We start from the raw sequence: 17,933 nt of genomic DNA, 5'->3' as shown, positions 1-17,933 counted from the left end.
CTTTGATTGTCTTCCTCTGTGCAAATGTATTTTCCAGTTTCACTCTCTCCTGAGCTGAGTGTGAGGTTCACAAGGGGAGAGAGAGACTGCCCCTTCTGCTTCAGTCCAAGACCCAGGGATCTTTAACAAACAGTCACCAGGGCATTGCAAGGTCTGCAAAGGTGCCTGCTTGGTTTTTCCACAGAAGAGAACTTGAAATGTTTTGGGTAGTGATGAGTCTTGGTCAAGGAGTAAGCAGAAAACCAATGAGACAGCAATTCCTATAGATTACAACAAAATACACATTCCATTCCATCCATAATTTTCAGAAAAAAAGTGAAGTTACCCTAATTTTTAATGCAAACTGAGGACTTGCGGTTCCCATTAGAGCTAATAGATTCTCCACTCTTGCTGCTAATGTGTTCAAAGCTAAACCCCTGAAATCTCCTGTCTAAGCAGCATTAACCATGCTAGATCTTAGCCATCAATCATCAGTTGGCCTTTTTGAATGATTAGGTAAACAAAATAGAATAGAATGTCTTAAAGTTGCTGCTACAGACTGTGGGCTACAAACATCCACTCTCCCCATCTCCTCTTTGACTACAAGGGAGTAATATTGCTGAATAACACAAGGTGGGATATTATTTGCTAGGAGTACCTGTCCATATGTTATATTAAGCACCTGTTAGTATTTAAATATCTCATTTCAAAGTATCCAAAACCTTGTACAAGTCAGATCTCAGACATATTTCACAGACATGGAGAAATTGAAGGAAATAGCATTAAGTGGGCAAACCCCCAAAACACTGGCAAGTACAACGATGTACAAAATGCCAAAAATTGCTTATCTAGGTCTAGAATCTGCTCATATGCCAGCCTGCGTGTGGGTTCCTAATTTTTAAAACTCCTGTACCTTCAGAAGGTGTACAAAGAAGGTATTTACATAATGAAGTGGTTTTTATAGCAAGCTAAAACCATGTTGGAGAGATTAAATGTTGAAAGCTATTTTTAACCAAACTAATGGTATCAATTTCACTAATAGAATAAGCTCCAGGTGTCTCCTAAAGTAAGAAGTAAGACGATAGAAAACCTAGCACAACAAAAGGCTACTGAGTACAGAAAAGTAGCAGTTCCAAATTACATTAAATCAGGCAATTCTGCCCAACACTCCCCCTGGTGGTTTTGCCCACAGAGATGAACGTGAAGTCGCATACACGCAGAATCCTCCAGCCTAGTGACTAAATGTCCCGTTAATAGGATTAAGTGCCTTCTCATCAGATAAGTAGAACATGGCAAAATCCCTGACACTCCCAGAAATACGTTCAGAACACAGCTCAGCCCCCTCCTGACACAGGGAGCAATTTTACAGAAGAGGTGCAAAATATTAATGGTAAATATACGTTTTTAAAATTTTATTTGGTTGTGCATTTGTATTTCTTTGCAGTTAATTGGTCTTTTGCTGTAAATGTGAAGGTACAATATGCAAGTAACTATAGAAGTAAATACAGGCTGTAAACAAATCCAGACTTTTAGTTTACATATGCTTTTGTGGCTGGTAATTGCATCTCCAAGAAGGTTATATTGGCTAACTACAAGGCATCTGAATACTGTGTTCACTTAATCAGATGAGAATCATAAAGTGAATTTGCATAGTTTCTGAAAAATAAACCTTTTGCCTCTGCTCTCAGGAGGGAAATAAAAGAAACGGCATTTCCCCCCTTGTTTTGTATGGATTTCTTTCATTTGGTGATCTGTTTGTTTACAAAATTGATCTAATTGCTGGTTTTGTGGCACACCTATTGTTGCATCTCTTATATTAAGTCTTGTTCTGAAGGACACTGAAAGGAATTGCATGCTTGGACACAAGAAAGGGAACAACATTCCAGAGACTTCCATCTTTAAAACTGTTAATAGTGTTTAATATGGATGTATTTATAATATGAACTAAGGATATGAGATCAGCAATTAGTGTGTTTCACAAAGTAAAAAAGGGACAGACTGAGCAGCATAAGCTTTTGATTTTATATATACATGTCCTGATTCTGTTAACCACTGTGCAAACTCAGTGGAATTTATCTAATTAATCTAAATAGAGATTACAAATGAGGTCAAGCTTCTTACTCATGTATTTTCACCTAGGTGCATCCTATACATATCATAAACCATCGTTAGAGACAAAATTAACGGGATCTTGTAAGACACTTGGTATTATCGTCAGTGTTTATATTTACTTAGTATACCTAGACATCTGAGCTTCCTGACAATGTTTACATGCAACTGCACTGCACTGTTTTTCTCTATCAGAAAGAACATGAGGTTCTCTTGGATATTTATAATACATGTGCTGTGTCTGAGCGGCCACCAGTGTGCACCCACGAAGCAGGAGGAGATGGATCTCCGGGACAACCTCAAACGTACGTATGCTTTTCCCTGGGCCCAGGTCTCCAGCTGGGTAGGGCATCTTGACTTCCACACTCACCATAATAAAGTTGATTGCATGCCTACACACACACACACACACACACACACACAATAGAAAATAAGAACAAGCAGGATGAGAAAGTAAAGGGATTAACAGATAAGCATCACCTGACAAAAGAAAAAAGTATTTACAGGATTTTTATAGGTTATTTGGTTCCTTGTAGATCATCAGAATAGCAAACAATCCCAAAATTCAACAGATATGGAACTGTTTTGTTTGTTCAAATAATCTTTGAAAATATTTCCTCTACATTTACATACTTCACTGAAAAAGGTAGCTTTTACAAATAACTGAAAAAAATTACTTAATTTAGAAAATACCAGCTATTCTGCACACATGCACACACGGACACACACACACAGCTCTAAGCACAGCTTTATTGGGTGGTGAGAAAGAGGATCAGCCATTAAACAATCCTGTACTTTGGTCTATGTTGACAAGATGTGGCAAGCACATTTCTCTCACTCTCAGGATTTTTCATAGAGGTGCACAGAGAGAAATGAAAGAGAAAACAATTTCTATTTCTGCTCCTTGTTTTTCCTATGTGGAATGTGTTTGGAGAATTGTTTACCTGAAGTGAATGCTTAATTGGATTATGGTGAGGATTGTTTAGCCCAATGGCCAATCCAATCCACCTGTGTCTGGACTCTCGAGAGAGGGTCACGAGTTGTGTTGGAGTTAGAGTCAGAGAAAGTAGTATGTAGTTTTAGTATCCTCCTTTTATATTAATATATTAATGTATTTTAGCATACTTATAATGAATTGAGTCAGACATTGTCATTTCTTCCCATTGGGTTCGCCTGCATTTACAATAGACAAGATTTCTGTAATAAAGAAACAAGTAGTTAGGGGTGAGGAAGAAAGATGTAAAGGAAAAAGTGATCAATGTGTTTTTGGCACTCTCAAGGTGATATGGTTCTACTCTTTTCTTATCGTTCCAATGATAGTCAGGATGTTTCCACAAACAATACAGATAAAAGATAGGCAACCATGCAGAGGTTCAAGGTGCAACCCATGGGCCAGTCCAGGTTTTCACCAAAGCTCTAAGGTTATTACTTCATAGGAAGTCTAGAAATTGTATTTTTATGAAAACAGATTGAAGGCACTTGTATTCTACATTTTCAAAATGTAGAGGGAAGCTGTCACAGGATTCTACCAGATCAAAGATAAATATAAAGGTTATGTCATTAGAAAACTGATGAGTGATCCTTGGAGATATTCAAAACCCAGGATGATGTAACCTGATGTAGTTGACCCTGCTTTGAGGGGGGTGGGGGCAGACTCAATGATCTCCAAAGGTACCAGCCTCAGTTGTTGTGGGATTGAGTATTCAGCAGTAGGACAGTTGACTGTATCTTTTGAGTTACATACAGCTGATCCTTGCAAAAGCTCTGGGCCAGATTCTTATCTGATGGAAATTATCTTGGCTCAGTTTCATTCAGCATTCGCCATCTCAGATTTGGCTCTGCTTCTGTAAGGAAACATAAAACTATTTCATTCTCTGTCAACAGTGCATGACAATTTGCAATAGTGTTAAAATCTGATTAAGTCACTGTATAATTTGGCTTTTTTTTTAGAATTATCTGAAGTTGGAGAGAAGTATGTAGATGAAGAGGTAAAGAAAGCTTTGATTGGTATTAAGCAGATGAAAATTATGATGGAAAGAAATGAAGATAAGCACATAGATCTGATGAAAACCTTGAAGAAGAGCAGTGAAGAAAAACAGGTAACATAAATGCATCTGTGGGGATTTTATGTTTATTCCGGGAATAGTGTAAACCAAACTGTATGTACAAAAGCAGTGTACATCTTTTCATGCAGTCACAGGACTGAGAGAAAATCTGCTTCTGCCCCTCTGTCTCAGGAGCAGAGGAAAATTGCACATACTGCTTGTTTCTAAAACCCCTGCTTCACTGAATTCACACCAAGGCAGCTGCAGGCTGCTGCAGAACAGTGTTTTGTGCAGAAGGTCCAGCAGCTCTGCCCTCCATGTTTCTATACTCCTGGGGCCACAAGATGTTTTCCAGCTTGCTTTGCAAACTTCAGACCTGCAGGAGAATATCAAAGCCACAAATGATAATGTGCTCTAAAAAAAGTACAGTGAATCAGGGAAATTTCCAATGTCTTAGTGCAATGCCTAGGCTCAGAGCCATGTGCTCAGATGATCTGAAGAAACAGAGGTTTACTCTATATTTAAAAAAACACAAATATCCTAACTTTGTTTCAACAAAGTTGAAGGAAAATTCCCTCCTGGCCCAACATCTGGTAGTTAGCTTAAACTAAAAAAGTACCTGATAGCTTTCTAACATCTTAAGGAACACCAGTGCACTCCCACAATCAACACTCTTGTTAGATCTTACTGGATGATTTCATTTACATAGGAGTTACATCCACAGTGAGAGTTCATAAAACACTGAATAAATGTATTAGAAAGATCAGAAGATAACTAAACATAGACTATGAAAACTGTAGTCACTGTCTCCATCAAGCACATTCTGACGGAAGTTTTCTTTTATGCGAGTCTCTTCCCTATTGGAATGCTGACAAAAAGGAATAAACTCCATCAATTAAAAGGTTTCTGTCATAATTAGAGATAACTTGGAACATTGTTTGGAAACCAAAACTATTGAAATATATTTTAATTGGAGAGAGAAATTGATGATGTAGATTACAATTGATGTAGTAGAATGCAATCTACTTCAGTAGGAAGAACTTTTTCCATTGTAAAGTCTATTCCAAAAGTGCTGGCTCTGATCTGCTCAGCTTTGTGCCCTAACTGATGGAAGTAAATAGAAGCAGCATTGTAAAATGCATCTCGTTGCCCTTCAGTATGGAAGGAGTTCCTCACACTTCCACAAGAGCAGGAAAAAATCCCCTTACCACAGCCTTTTGATTAGTACACTCACAAACAGCAGAGATGCTATACTTTTATATTTCTGCATTAGGCAGACTTTATGACAAGAACCTACCCTCATGAAATATCAAACCCTTAAAGGTAGAGAAAAGCAACAGAAAAAGACTATTTGTGGGACAGATGAATACTGTTCAGATGATATGGAGCAAAAATAACACGAGTTGAACACATGACCATGGGGGAGGCTAAATTCTTACACAGAATGATGTGTGAGGTTTTTTTTTAACATCAAAAATCCCGGTAGACTGTAGAGATCCATTTGTTCCTGTAGGCTATGCCCCCTGAGATAACAACATCAAAAAAAAATCCTATAAGAAAAAGGTTTTCAATTTTCAGTTCCCTCCATATGTGACTGCAGCTGAGAAGACAACCTACCCTAGTGGTTAGGGATTAGAAAAAAACAGGAGCTATAAATAACTAAAATGAGTGATGAACACTGGGGTAAGCACTTAGAATACTAATCTGAAAAGTGCCCTGAACTGAATCTTTTTTCTTTACTTAGCAAGCCTTGCGACTTATGGATGAAGTAAAGGCAAGACTGGAAGAAGAGGAAAGACAGTGTCAAGTATCCTTGAAAAATCTATGGGATGAATGTGAATCTTGTTTAGAAAGTACCTGCATGAGATATTATACAACTTGCAAACATGGTGTATCAACCTTTAAGAGAAAGGTAGGAAGAAAATTTGCACCTGGAGAATACTCTTGAGTTCACCCAAAGAGACAGCACATCTTATTTTCTCAATACCTAGGTCTGCCAGTTATATCAGCTTACTAAAATTAATTTTATTTGGAGATCTGGAAATATGAAGTTATATGGTAGAGATTACATGTGATTATGGTCATGGAATGCCAAGCCAAAATGAATTCAATTGCACCTTGGCAAGATTCCATGGAAACTGATGACTCCTCTAACTCCAACAGACTCATTCCAGATATAAAATATTTTCTCTCACAGTGAGACTTGCATTAACATGATCAATAACTGTTTGTGAAAAATACCACATAGATTCTTTATGGTCTGTCTGAAAATCAGCAAAGTTAAAAGTGTAGATGTAGTTAGCAAAATTACATGGGGGGGAAAAATCACTTAGTTATTACAGCTTTCTTTCCTATATTTATCTTAAATAAATTCCTAAGTAACAAACAAAACTTTAAAATGCTTAAACTCTTACAATAAAGGAACCTATCAGCAAAGAAGATTCCCCTAATTCTACTAGAAAGAAAATATGACTGGCCCATAATTACTACAAAATTAAATCACTTTTTTTTTGTTTGTTTGATCAAATGCTTTAAGTGCAACAAACTTCTGAAGTAAAACTGTAATTGCTGCTACTAAAAAAAATGTTAGCCAAATGTTAGCTTAGCTTTTACCCCTCCATGTACTGAAGAATACAAAACCATTAAACGTGGTGTTTCAGGCAGGGCTTAGAGCACAGGTGTTTAATATTTGTGCATATTCTTAAAATAATTCAGGTTAAAACATGGGAGGTATTAAATTTAGAACTATTTGTGATACTTTAAGCTTTTTAGATATTGCTCGTGGGTAGCTCATATAAATGTTTTGGATTTTCAAGAATCAGTGGATGCTGCAATTACTGCAGTAAAAGTTATACACTGCATTGTCATTGTTTTTCACTCTCTTGATAACTTCCCCCATTAGTTATTTAGTTTATTTGAAGCCTTCCAAGTAAGAATTTTGCTGTGACCTATGTCATTAAAAAGAAAGAAAAGAAAAGAAAAGAAAAGAAAAGAAAAGAAAAGAAAAGAAAAGAAAAGAAAAGAAAAGAAAAGAAAAGAAAAGAAAAGAAAAGAAAAGAAAAGAAAAGAAAAGAAAAAAAAGAAAAGAAAAGTAGCTCTGAGAACACACAGACAGCAAGAGCAATACTGGCTTAAGCTGCTCCTGCAGTGCTGTTTCACACTTCACCTTCCCTCTAAGCTGCACTAGTGCTCAGATCAAGCTGATAATTTGGTTTACTAAAAATATATATATATATATATATATTACTGTCTTTATCTATTTATATCTATATCTATATCATCTATATCTATATCTATATCTATATCTATCTATATCTATCTATCTATATATATCTCTATATCTGTGTATATCTATCTATGTCTATATATGTGTGTTTTAACAAGGTTAAAACACACATATAACCCTTAACCCTTACCCATATTCTAATGCCTGGAGTATTGCTCAAAAAGCCATTCCACTGGCTCAGGCCAAAGTAGCACCTTAGAGTGGGGAGCAGGGAACCAGTGGCCGAGACCAAGGAACTGGGACTCTGTGATAGCATAACTGACACTTGGCCTCTTACATGATAAAACCATGGACTGAGAGCCACTGATTTATTGATTTTGCTGGTTTCCATTCACACAAGGACATGAGGATTTTCCCAGGGGTGAGAGAGGGCAGGTTTTTTACAAATCAAGGTCAGAATAATCACCTTCTGCTCGCTACACCACGCATAAGCAGACAGAAATGCATCTCATATCTTTACAACACAAAGTCCAAGCTGCCTGTTGGAAGAAACCCAAATGTTGACAAATAACTTTGAGCCCCCACAGATTAAAGGGCAACTGGCAGACTTTTTACTTTATATCTGATTTGGAACTAATGATTTAGATTGAATGCATGTCTCCTTTTTGGGGTCTAGTGCCTTAAATTATTTCAGAGAATATGCTGTGTTGGCAGTTATTAAGAGGGCATTGTTTCTTTGAGTATTTGAAAGAGAAAAATTAGAGACACTTACCTCAGAGATGAGAAACTGATACCTTCTCTGTCTCCTTCTTATACACAGGTTGAAGATTTTTTGAGGAAAATACCTCCACTCATATTTACTTTTCATGAGGATCAAGGAAGAGACATCCAGTCTAATGAAAAGCCTGAGAAGGAGGATACCCAGCTAGTAAAGATGGAAAATTTATTTAGCCAGTTATTATCAGATGTAGGCTCAATATTTGACAGAAGTTTCATTTTTTTCAAGCATATGCAAAAAGAATTTGACCAGTCTTTTCAGACTTATTTCATGTCTGACCTGGAGTTGAGTGAATCCCCCAGTATGCCAGCTTTACCTGAGGTCACCACCAGAATCGATGGCTCCCAGAGAGGCTGGGGCGTGCCTGGCTTCTTACAGATAGTTTTTGACTTCAGTAGGACAGTGTTTGAAGGTGTCAGTGAGGTGATCACCGATGTGTTTGATGAATACAGAGATTATAGAAGAGATGTGCCAGAACAAACCAAAGGCAAGTGTTAGAAGATGAAAATTGACTGCACTGTCAATGACATCAACCCCCTTGGGATGGCTAAGCTACAGCGAATGACTCAGTTTCCAGTATGTGAGTGTGAGAAATGTAGGGAAACTCTGGAGGCTGTGGGTCAAGGATAGCTATCAGCTAAATGAACAAATATAAGTCACCTAGAAATCTCAGAGAAATGTTGCAGGGGGACTTAGGGGTCCTACACAGCCTGATTTTCATGGCAGTTCTCAAAGCATTTGCAGGAGCTTCTCAGGAGCACTTAAATTCAGGGTGGATGCAGGTTTTCATAAGGCTGACTGACAGATTTAATCTCAGCATTTGTCAGATTATGATTTGTATAATCTCTTATTGACATGGTCACCAATTCTAAAAAATTAGGGTAATTCTGTGAGATGTCAAATCATATCCCTGCCCTTGCCAAATGACAGCTGCAAGTCCCGTTGCAGGCTACAGCAGCAATGTAATTTGACAATCAAATAGCAGCCAATCAAAGACCAGCCATCAGGTTTTCCAGTGACCAGAAAATTCTGGGCATACTGTTGGTGATGACACTCAGTGAAGGAAAAGAACCATGGCCGACTTTTAGAATACAAATAAGCCTCATATTTGATTATTGCAAACAGGACAAATATGTGCTGGTCCTTGTCTACAGGGAAATCACAGTGAGCACATGCCATAACTCTGAGTGGCAGGTGACATAAACATTACGTGATCATCAGGAAATACAAAGTTAAGTGACTCTTGAACAGTGTTTTTTAATTTTTCTCTATATCATAAGCCATATTACTTCAGAAACAGACTTGGTTACAATGCTCTCATGTAACTGTATGTGATTATGAAACATCTTGATTTCTAAGGGTCAAAAAGATCTTACCAGAACTCACATGTACTAGAAATAATGTGTAATAGTATTAGCAATTGTTTGGTTATGTCTGGGGAATACACTCCTAGGTCTTTATAAAGGAATATACTACAGCATGAATTCCTTGAAAGAAAACACGATTTGAATCTTCCCCTGACTTCTACTTTTTAAAAAATTATTCCTTATATTTTTGTGGGGAGGAGGGGAAGTGGAGGGGTAGGGAAAGGGATTTATGCAAAATACTTTGGATTAAGGACAAGAAATTATATTCTAGCACTCAGACTCAGTAATGAATGCATACTTATAAAGACTCTAAATTTAACAGCAGTCTAAAAATACTGTGACTTCATTCTAGATCCTGACAGAAGTGGCATGTTTTCAAAAATTGTGTCAGGACGCCAGAGACTTCAGTGCGGGGAGCTCCGGGAGAACTCCTCTGGATGCCCACAGTTTCATGAGGGATGCCAGAAATGTCAAGACAATCTTTTGCATGGTAAATAACTATTTTCCCTTTTTCTTTTTCTTTATGTAATGCATTGATTACTGGTTTATAGATTTTGAGGTTTTCATTTTCTACTGGAATTAACATTTAGTTATTGAGTTTTTACTGTAACCACGGCTAAAATAACCATTCCTCATTCCAGATGATTTCAATTAGCTTTCCCCACTGTCTCCACAGAGTGTCAGTATAGCCCAGCTCTTAACATACCGCTGGTGCTCCAAAGAGACGTCCCACAGCCTATAACAAAATATACAGGTATTTTGTTAGAGCTGCGATCCTGCAGAGAAGAAAGATGCCAGGCAGCCGTCGATCCTGCCTGGGTCAGCAGCGCTGAGCAGAAAGTTGAGGGGAGGCTCAAACTCCTGACAGTCACTTCTCCTGCTGCCAAGCAGGTGTAACCTCAGCTATCATTCAGCTCCTTACAATGAAAACAGGTGCTGAAGAGCCTGTAATTACTTTTTGTTGAACCCTGTCTGCAAATAGAACTGACATGAAGGAGAAAAAGGGGACTATATGTCAGTATATAAGGAGATGGCAGAGCTCTGTCAAAACCATCCATAGGCACCTGAAAAACCTTCAGACTCATCACCTAGAAGTGATAAGTGGGGATAACTCCCACTGCAGCATATAATAATTTGGGGTTAAAGGGACCTTAACAAGTCATCTAGACCAAACCCCCAGAAATCAGCAGGGACATCTTCATCTAGATCATGCTGCTTGGAGCCCCACAGAACCTGACCTTAAATGTTTCCAGGGATGGGACATCTACCTGCTCTCTGTGCAGTTTGTTTCAGTGTTTCAATACCGTTATTGTAAAAACTTCCATACCATCTAAATCCACCCTCTTTCAGTTTAATATCATTACCTCTTGTCCCCATCTTTCTTACAGGCTGATGGTCACAAATTATATTCAAAGGCCACAATAATTGTCCCCAGAATCTTCTCTTCTCCACGCTGAATAACCCCAGCTCTCTCAGCCTGTCCTAATAAATAGGAGAGGTGCTTCCACACTCTAACACTTTTTGTGACTCTCCTCTGCACTTGGTCCAACAGGTCCATGCCATTCTGTGCTGAGGAGTTGTTGTGGTTTGACACTGGCACAATGCCAGGCACCCACGAGAGTCACTTGCTCACCCTCCCCTGCCACAGCTGGGCAAAGAAAAATTAATGAAGGCTTCATGAGTGAGATAAGGACAAGGATAAATATTTCAAGGGCAAAAATGGCTCAACTTTAGTTGCAAAGTGAAATTTATTACTAACAGAAACAGAAGAGGATAATGAGAAGTAAAATAAGCCCTTAAAACACCTTCTCCCAACCCCTCCCTCCTTCCCACCAATAGTGCAGGGCATAGGGGTTTGTTTGGTTCAGTTCATCACTGAGATTTTCTTCCATTGCTCCGGGAGAGGAGTCCTTCCCCTGTGATGCTGTGGAGTCCCTCCCACGGGAGACAGTTTTCCGTGAACTTCTCCACTGTGCCTCCACTCTCACAAGCAGCAGTCAGACCACACTTCCTGCAACATGAGTCTCTCCCACAGGCAGACAGTCCTCCCAAAACTGCTGTGATGTGGCTCTGTTCCCATGGGGTGCAGTGCTCTCTTCCCAGGGACAGGCTGCTCCAGCCTGCAAGCAGGGGCCTTCTCTCTCCACCAGGTCTTCCATGGATCCCAGCCTCCTCCAGGCATCCACCCACCCCAGCATGGGCACCTCCCCCATGGGCTGAGGGTGGATCTCTCCATCCCCCATGGATCCCCACGGGGTGAGGGTGGATCTCTGCATCCCCCGTGGATCCCTGGGGACTGTGGGTGGATCTCTGCATCCTCTGTGGATCCCCACAGGCTGAGGGTGGATCTCTGCATCCCCCATGGATCCCCACAGGCTGCAGGGGCACAGCTGCCTCACCATGGTCATGGTCTGCAGAGGAATCTCAGCTGCAGTGTCTGGAGCACCTCCTCCTTCTCCACTGACCTTGGTGTCTCCATGTTGTTTCCCTCACACATTCTCACCTCCTCTTCTCTGACTAGAAGCAAAACCCTGTGGCTTTGTTTTTATTTTCTTCTTAAATATGTCATCACAGAGGCATCACCAACTTCTGTCATTGACCCAGTTTTGGCCATCATTGGAGCTATTAACCATTCTATCTGCCAGACATGGTGGAAAGCTTCCAGCAGCTTCTCACCATTTTTGTGGCCCCCTGCTACCTAAAACCAGGCTGTGCCAAACCAATACAGGAATCCAGACTTGGATGAAGTGCTTCAGGGGTCTTTTGAGAGAAAAGTAGGGGGACAAAATCACCTCCCTCAACCTGCTGGCCATGATTCTTTTGATGAAGCCCAGGATGTGTTTGGCTTTCTAGGCTGTGAGAGCACATGCCCAGCTTTTCATCCACCAGCACCCCCAAGTCCTTCTTGGCAGGGCTGCTCTCAATCTGTTCCTCTTCCAGCCTGTGTTGATAGCAGGAATTGCCAGAACCCAGGTGCAGCACCTTGCACTTGGCCTTGCTGAACCTCATGAGGTTCACCTGGGCCCACTTCATGAGCTTGTCCAGGTCCCTCTGCATGGCATCCCAACCCTTGTGTGTCAACCACACTGGTCAGCTTGGTGTCTTCTGTGAACCTGCCAAGAGTGCACTTGATCCCCATGTCATTGATGAAGACATTAAACGGTACTGGTCCCAGTATGGATTCCTAAGGGACACCACTTGCCCATGATGTCTGTCTGGGCATGAATTGACCACTACCCTCTGGATATGACCATCCACACAATTCCTTATCCACCAAACATTCCACCCATCAAAACCTTATCTCTCCAGTTAGGAGAAGGATGTTGCGGGGGAACCACGTTAATGGCCTTACAGAAGTACAGATAAATGACTTACCCTTTCCTTCTCCACTGATGGAATCATTCCATCATAGGCCACTGACTGGTCAGGCAGGACTTGCCCTTGGTGAAGCCACTGTGCTGGCTGTCCTAAATCATCTCCCTATCTTCCACGTGCCTAAGCAGAGCTTCTTGAGGATCTGTTCCACAATCTTTCCAGGCACAGAGGTGAGGCTGACAAAGTGGTAGTCCTCGGGGTCCATCATAAAACACTTTAAAAAAAAATCAGTGAAATATTTCCATTTTCCCAGTTACCAGGGTCTTTACCTCTCTTCCATGACTTTTCAAATATCATGAAGAGAGGCAACATCAGCCAATTCCCTCTGGACTCATCAGGTCCTGCACACGTAGATATGTTAAGGTTCCTCACGTGGACTTAAAACTTCTCTTACAGTGGAAGGAACTTTGCTCCTTCAGCCCCTGCCTTGCAGTTTATATACCTCGGATAGATTCATAATGGAATATGAGCTAATAAAAGAACCCATAATGTATAAGAAGACTATGCAGTTGTTATACGTAAAATTTACCAGATTTTATTTAGCATTAATAGAAAACCTATTGCCATGAAATATTATATAAACCTTATATTATATGATATAAACTTGCTAAATGACTTTAATACAACAAATGGGATAATGCATTCATTTAGTTAATGAGTCTAAACTCAATCTACTATAATGAGTAAGAAAATTATTCTCCTTTTTTCAGCATTATTTGAAGACCCATCCAAACCATGCCCCCTTGCTAGGCTTTTTTACAGTCTTCATTTCTTCAGGCAGAAAAGACAAAGTACAAGACATAACACTGTCTTTTCTAACAGATTGCCCAAACGTTCCTGAGCTGCACATAAAGTTTGATGAAGCCTTTAAGCTGGTTAATCTCTCAGGGGAGCAGTATGAGCAGATTCTCCAGGTGGTTCGTCATCACACGGAGGACACTTCCTACTTGCTGAACAAAATGAAAGAAACGTTTGGGTGGGTGTCTGAGTTATCCAACATGACCATTGGACCAGAAAATATTTTCAACATAGTTAAGGTAAGGGTTGTCTTCTGAAGGGAACTATTGCTGCCTTTAAACTGCATTTTGCTCATGTTTACGCTCCTGGGACCTGTGGCTGTTGATACATGTGTAATGTTTGGCTTTACAGCATGACTTCCCTACTCATCTTGAATTTGTGTGTGCTTGGTAATCCCTCAATGAGCTGAAACTCTTGAGATTAGAAACTATTTTCCTCTAAATCCTTTTAGTCTGATGGATGGCTGACAGGCTAGCCTGAATCACTGTCTGATAAGAGTAAATTGACACTAGCAGCTTTGACTGGCCCCAGATTACCTGCACAGATAAATTGCACTGCACTAGTCACTAACACACCTCCATTGGATCAATGAATGTCTATCTCTCTGTGTCTGTACTTATATATTCTAAAGTTCAAAGAAGGCAAATGTTATACAGATTTTTGCAATGGAAACAGCACATGCTTGACAGCATTGGTCAATATTTCAGTAAATGCATATCTGTACACACAAAGACACATCCAAGGTAAATTCTATCCATTATCCTGGGCAAGGGACAGATCTTATTCTCTCTCCTAACTCAGAAATCCACTTATATGTAGTGAATTACTACTATTACTGCCAGAAATTTATACAAAATGATGGTACAGTCCACCAAAAAAAAAAAAAAAAAAAAAAAAGCAAAAAATAGGAACAGGAGACAGGTACACTTTCCCAACTGAGTCTGAGATACCTGGTCTAGGAAAATAAAGCTACAGAACTAAGTCTGATTTAGAAAAACACACAGGAATGAATAAATTCAATCACACAAATGTTGTATTGAACTTAGTGGGACAGTTCAGAAATTTTAATTAGGAGAACAGAAGCTCTTTATAGATGTAGCTCATTATATAAACATTAACATGCAGTTCTTTAATATGGTCTTGGCAGTGCCATGTCAGCTCTTTCCACCACCTACACAAATTCAGACAACCACAGTCTTTTCAGAAGAAAGTGATTTCTTTTCAGAAGAAAGTAGACAAGTCTCAAATGTTCCCCTATTAAAGACAGTGGGCACAGCAGATATAAACAAAACTGAAAGCACACAGCAGTTTGTGGTGTCTCAACTACTGATCTCTTCTAGGTGGTACCCGGGGATCCCTCCAGTAAAGACGAAACTGTGGTAGATGTGAACGTTCTGACTTCACCTACTTTCACCATTAAAGTTCCTCCCAACTTAGATCCCAAGAGTCCTGAGTTCATTGAATACATAGCTGGGAAAGCACTTCAATTGTATAAGCAGAATTTTTAAATGGTAAGTTCATTCTTTATGCTTTCACAGAGAACACATTTCCTCATGAAAGCAGTTTACATTGCAATGAACTTAAGTTGGAACCAGATTCAGTCATGGTGTATACAAGACTGCCTTCTCAGAAAGGACACATTGAGAAAAACACAAGCATTATGGAAAACGCAAACAAACACTCAATGTTCTAGCCTGCAAAACACAGACACCATGATACTAAATGATTTGACTTATACATCTGTGAAACCCCCAATCCTTAAGTAACAGCTGGGATGAGGTAATGTGATGATAAATATTTCTTCACAAAAGAATTGCCTCACAACCACAGTCCAGTGTCTTGGCATCAAAAACCATCTCTTTGTGTCCATTCATGGACTGGAATTATCACTATTCATAATGTTGTGTTTTTTTTAAATTTTATTTCCAGTAGCGTTTGAGAGCATGCTCATATTATTTTTGATTATAAAGGAGGGCAAAGTGAGAATCAGCACCAGGACTTGGAAGAGCTGTCTTGCCATAACATTTTTGCATTAGCAGCACACTGCTCAGATTAACAGTGTTTATTAATAGAGGCTGCAGTTCAACTTGCAGGATCATGCACAGAAAGATCCTTGTCATGGGATTCAACCATTTTTGTAAAAAGGACACATAAGAAGGCTCTCTCCTTGTTTAAGACATTTCAAGAACAGGAAGGAAGAACTGGGCAGAGAGGCAGGGAGGACAAATGCTTTATATTTTCTAATCCCACAGGGAATCCCCAGGAAAGATGGAATGGTTTTAGGTGGCATCACACTACTGTGAAACTTGTAAACCACCCAAGGGGACTCTGGGATGCACAGCTTTAGTGGCTTCTGACTCTCAGAGTTGTCTCTTCCAGGGAATAGAGCCACAAGACACATGAGACTTTCAGGCAAATCACTGCAGCGTCCCCAAATCTTCTGAGAAGGACCAGATTTGGACATTGTTTCTGTTTAGGTCATAGCTGATTTCCTCAACTGAACAATTGAAGCTGCACACAAAGAGATGTGTGAAACGACCTGCTCACAAAGACAAGACTCAGGAGGCAGGAAAAGAGCGTTCAATGTTAACAAGATAGATGAAGATTTCAGCATTTTGTATTAAATCTGCTTTTTCTTTTGAGGTCAGAGGCACACTTTTTGAGTTGATGAAGGAAATCACTCCCACTAGAGAGGCTGAGGTGGGCTGCAGGATTTAGACATACTAGAATAAACCATGTACTTTGCTTAGGTAAATGGTGAAATTACATGTTGATATTTGTAAACATATGAAATAAAATGCTCCAACACTTTCTCTACAATTTTTCTTCAAAATTCTCTGTAACTTAAATGCAGTTATAAATATAAATGATAAATACTCTTTCAGATTATGGACTACTAATTTTCAGGCCCTAATGATGTCAATAATTATTTCTGTAGTTTGATGATGACTTTTAGCCAGAATCTTAGCCTGATTTTCCTGTGGACATATCTTGTGTAGCCACTTCATACCTGGGAAAAGTAAGCAGTGTTGATTTCAAAATCACACCACCATTCAGTTTGCACTAGGCTTAGAGTATATGAAAATGTAATGGATAAAAAAATATTTAAAACTGTACAAGAAAACTGGACAGATCTATAAGAACAGAAAGGGAGGGAAAAAGAAAAGTTTCTGTCTGGTTTTTATGTTATGCTTACATATACTTACTTTTCCAACATATTTTTCTCCATTTGAAACCAAAATATATAATCTTTCTTTTTTTCTTTTTTTTTTCCTCCTCCTCCTAGGAAAGAAGAGTGTGAATTCTTTCTTCCTGAAATAAAGTATATGCTCCTTAGTTGAACAACCCCTATGCTCAACATAGCTAACTGTTAAATTACTGTGGTTAAAATAGTTGCATATAAATAAAATGTTGCTTATTAAATACTGTGACATATAAGCTATCAACCAAAGACTGTAGAAATCTTTAAACTCAAGCCCAAAACCAAATTAATTTCAATATAAATTTATTTAAATAAAATGTTATTTATGTTATCAATAAGGTAATCTTTGATAACAAGCTATGGCTCTGGTTATGCAAAGATTTAAGGACATAATCAGCTGTAAGCATAAAAGTAATTTCTATTTGCATACTTACATTCAAGCACATTCTTAAGCCTTTTCAAGACTGATCACTACAGCTGCTGCACATTAAGCTAAGTTTGAAGGAACCAGATTTCCATCTGCATGTAGTATATTATTTTGCAATGAAAATATTAAATTTTTCTTCTAGTGGCTTTTGAAGCTTATTGTGTACATTAAATTACTTATCTGAATATGCACTAATGAGTAAGTCTTCTGCCTTTGGCATTTCTTACAAACAGTAGTGTCTGGCTCTGGAGTTAATGTCTTAATTAATTAAAATCCTTTATCAGTAAAGAACTTTGTTTCTCCTTAAATTATACACATCAGCTTTCAATCGTATTTGTAAATTATAATAAAGGTTAAGAACTGACATAGCTCTCAGCTAGAAGCAGAGCTCTAGGTGATTTGGTATAATTTGCTATGCAAAGCTGTTCTAAGCATTTTTTGCACACAGGTATTGCACCATTTCCATCTGTAGCTCTGCTAAATGAAGCCTGCTAATTTCAAAGTGTACAAAAATGTCTTTATCAGATTGAGCAGAGAAAAATATCCACACCCTATTTACATTTTCTGTTTTCCTTTTCTTCTATACATATACATGAAGTATACAAGAAAAAAGATATTTCACTGTTT

At 39.0% G+C, this 17,933-nt stretch overlaps 1 protein-coding gene across 1 annotated transcript; it reads left to right on the top strand.

Moving 5' to 3' along the window:
• The first annotated feature begins 2,127 nt into the window (after positions 1-2,127).
• On the top strand, positions 2,128-17,081 carry CLUL1 (clusterin like 1). The gene is made up of 8 exons (XM_085571988.1): positions 2,128-2,393; positions 4,039-4,187; positions 5,878-6,045; positions 8,180-8,624; positions 9,857-9,994; positions 13,702-13,916; positions 15,018-15,188; positions 16,964-17,081. The coding sequence occupies exons 1-7, from the start codon at positions 2,243-2,245 to the stop codon at positions 15,183-15,185; spliced, it is 1,434 nt and encodes a 477-aa protein (XP_085428114.1). The 5' UTR covers positions 2,128-2,242; the 3' UTR covers positions 15,186-15,188; positions 16,964-17,081.
• Positions 17,082-17,933: the final 852 nt, after the last annotated feature.

This window comes from Lonchura striata, chromosome 2 (assembly GCF_050655825.1).
Source record: "Lonchura striata isolate lonStrDom1 chromosome 2, ASM5065582v1, whole genome shotgun sequence".
NCBI lineage: Eukaryota > Metazoa > Chordata > Aves > Passeriformes > Estrildidae > Lonchura > Lonchura striata.
This window is presented reverse-complemented; position numbering and strand designations above follow the sequence as displayed.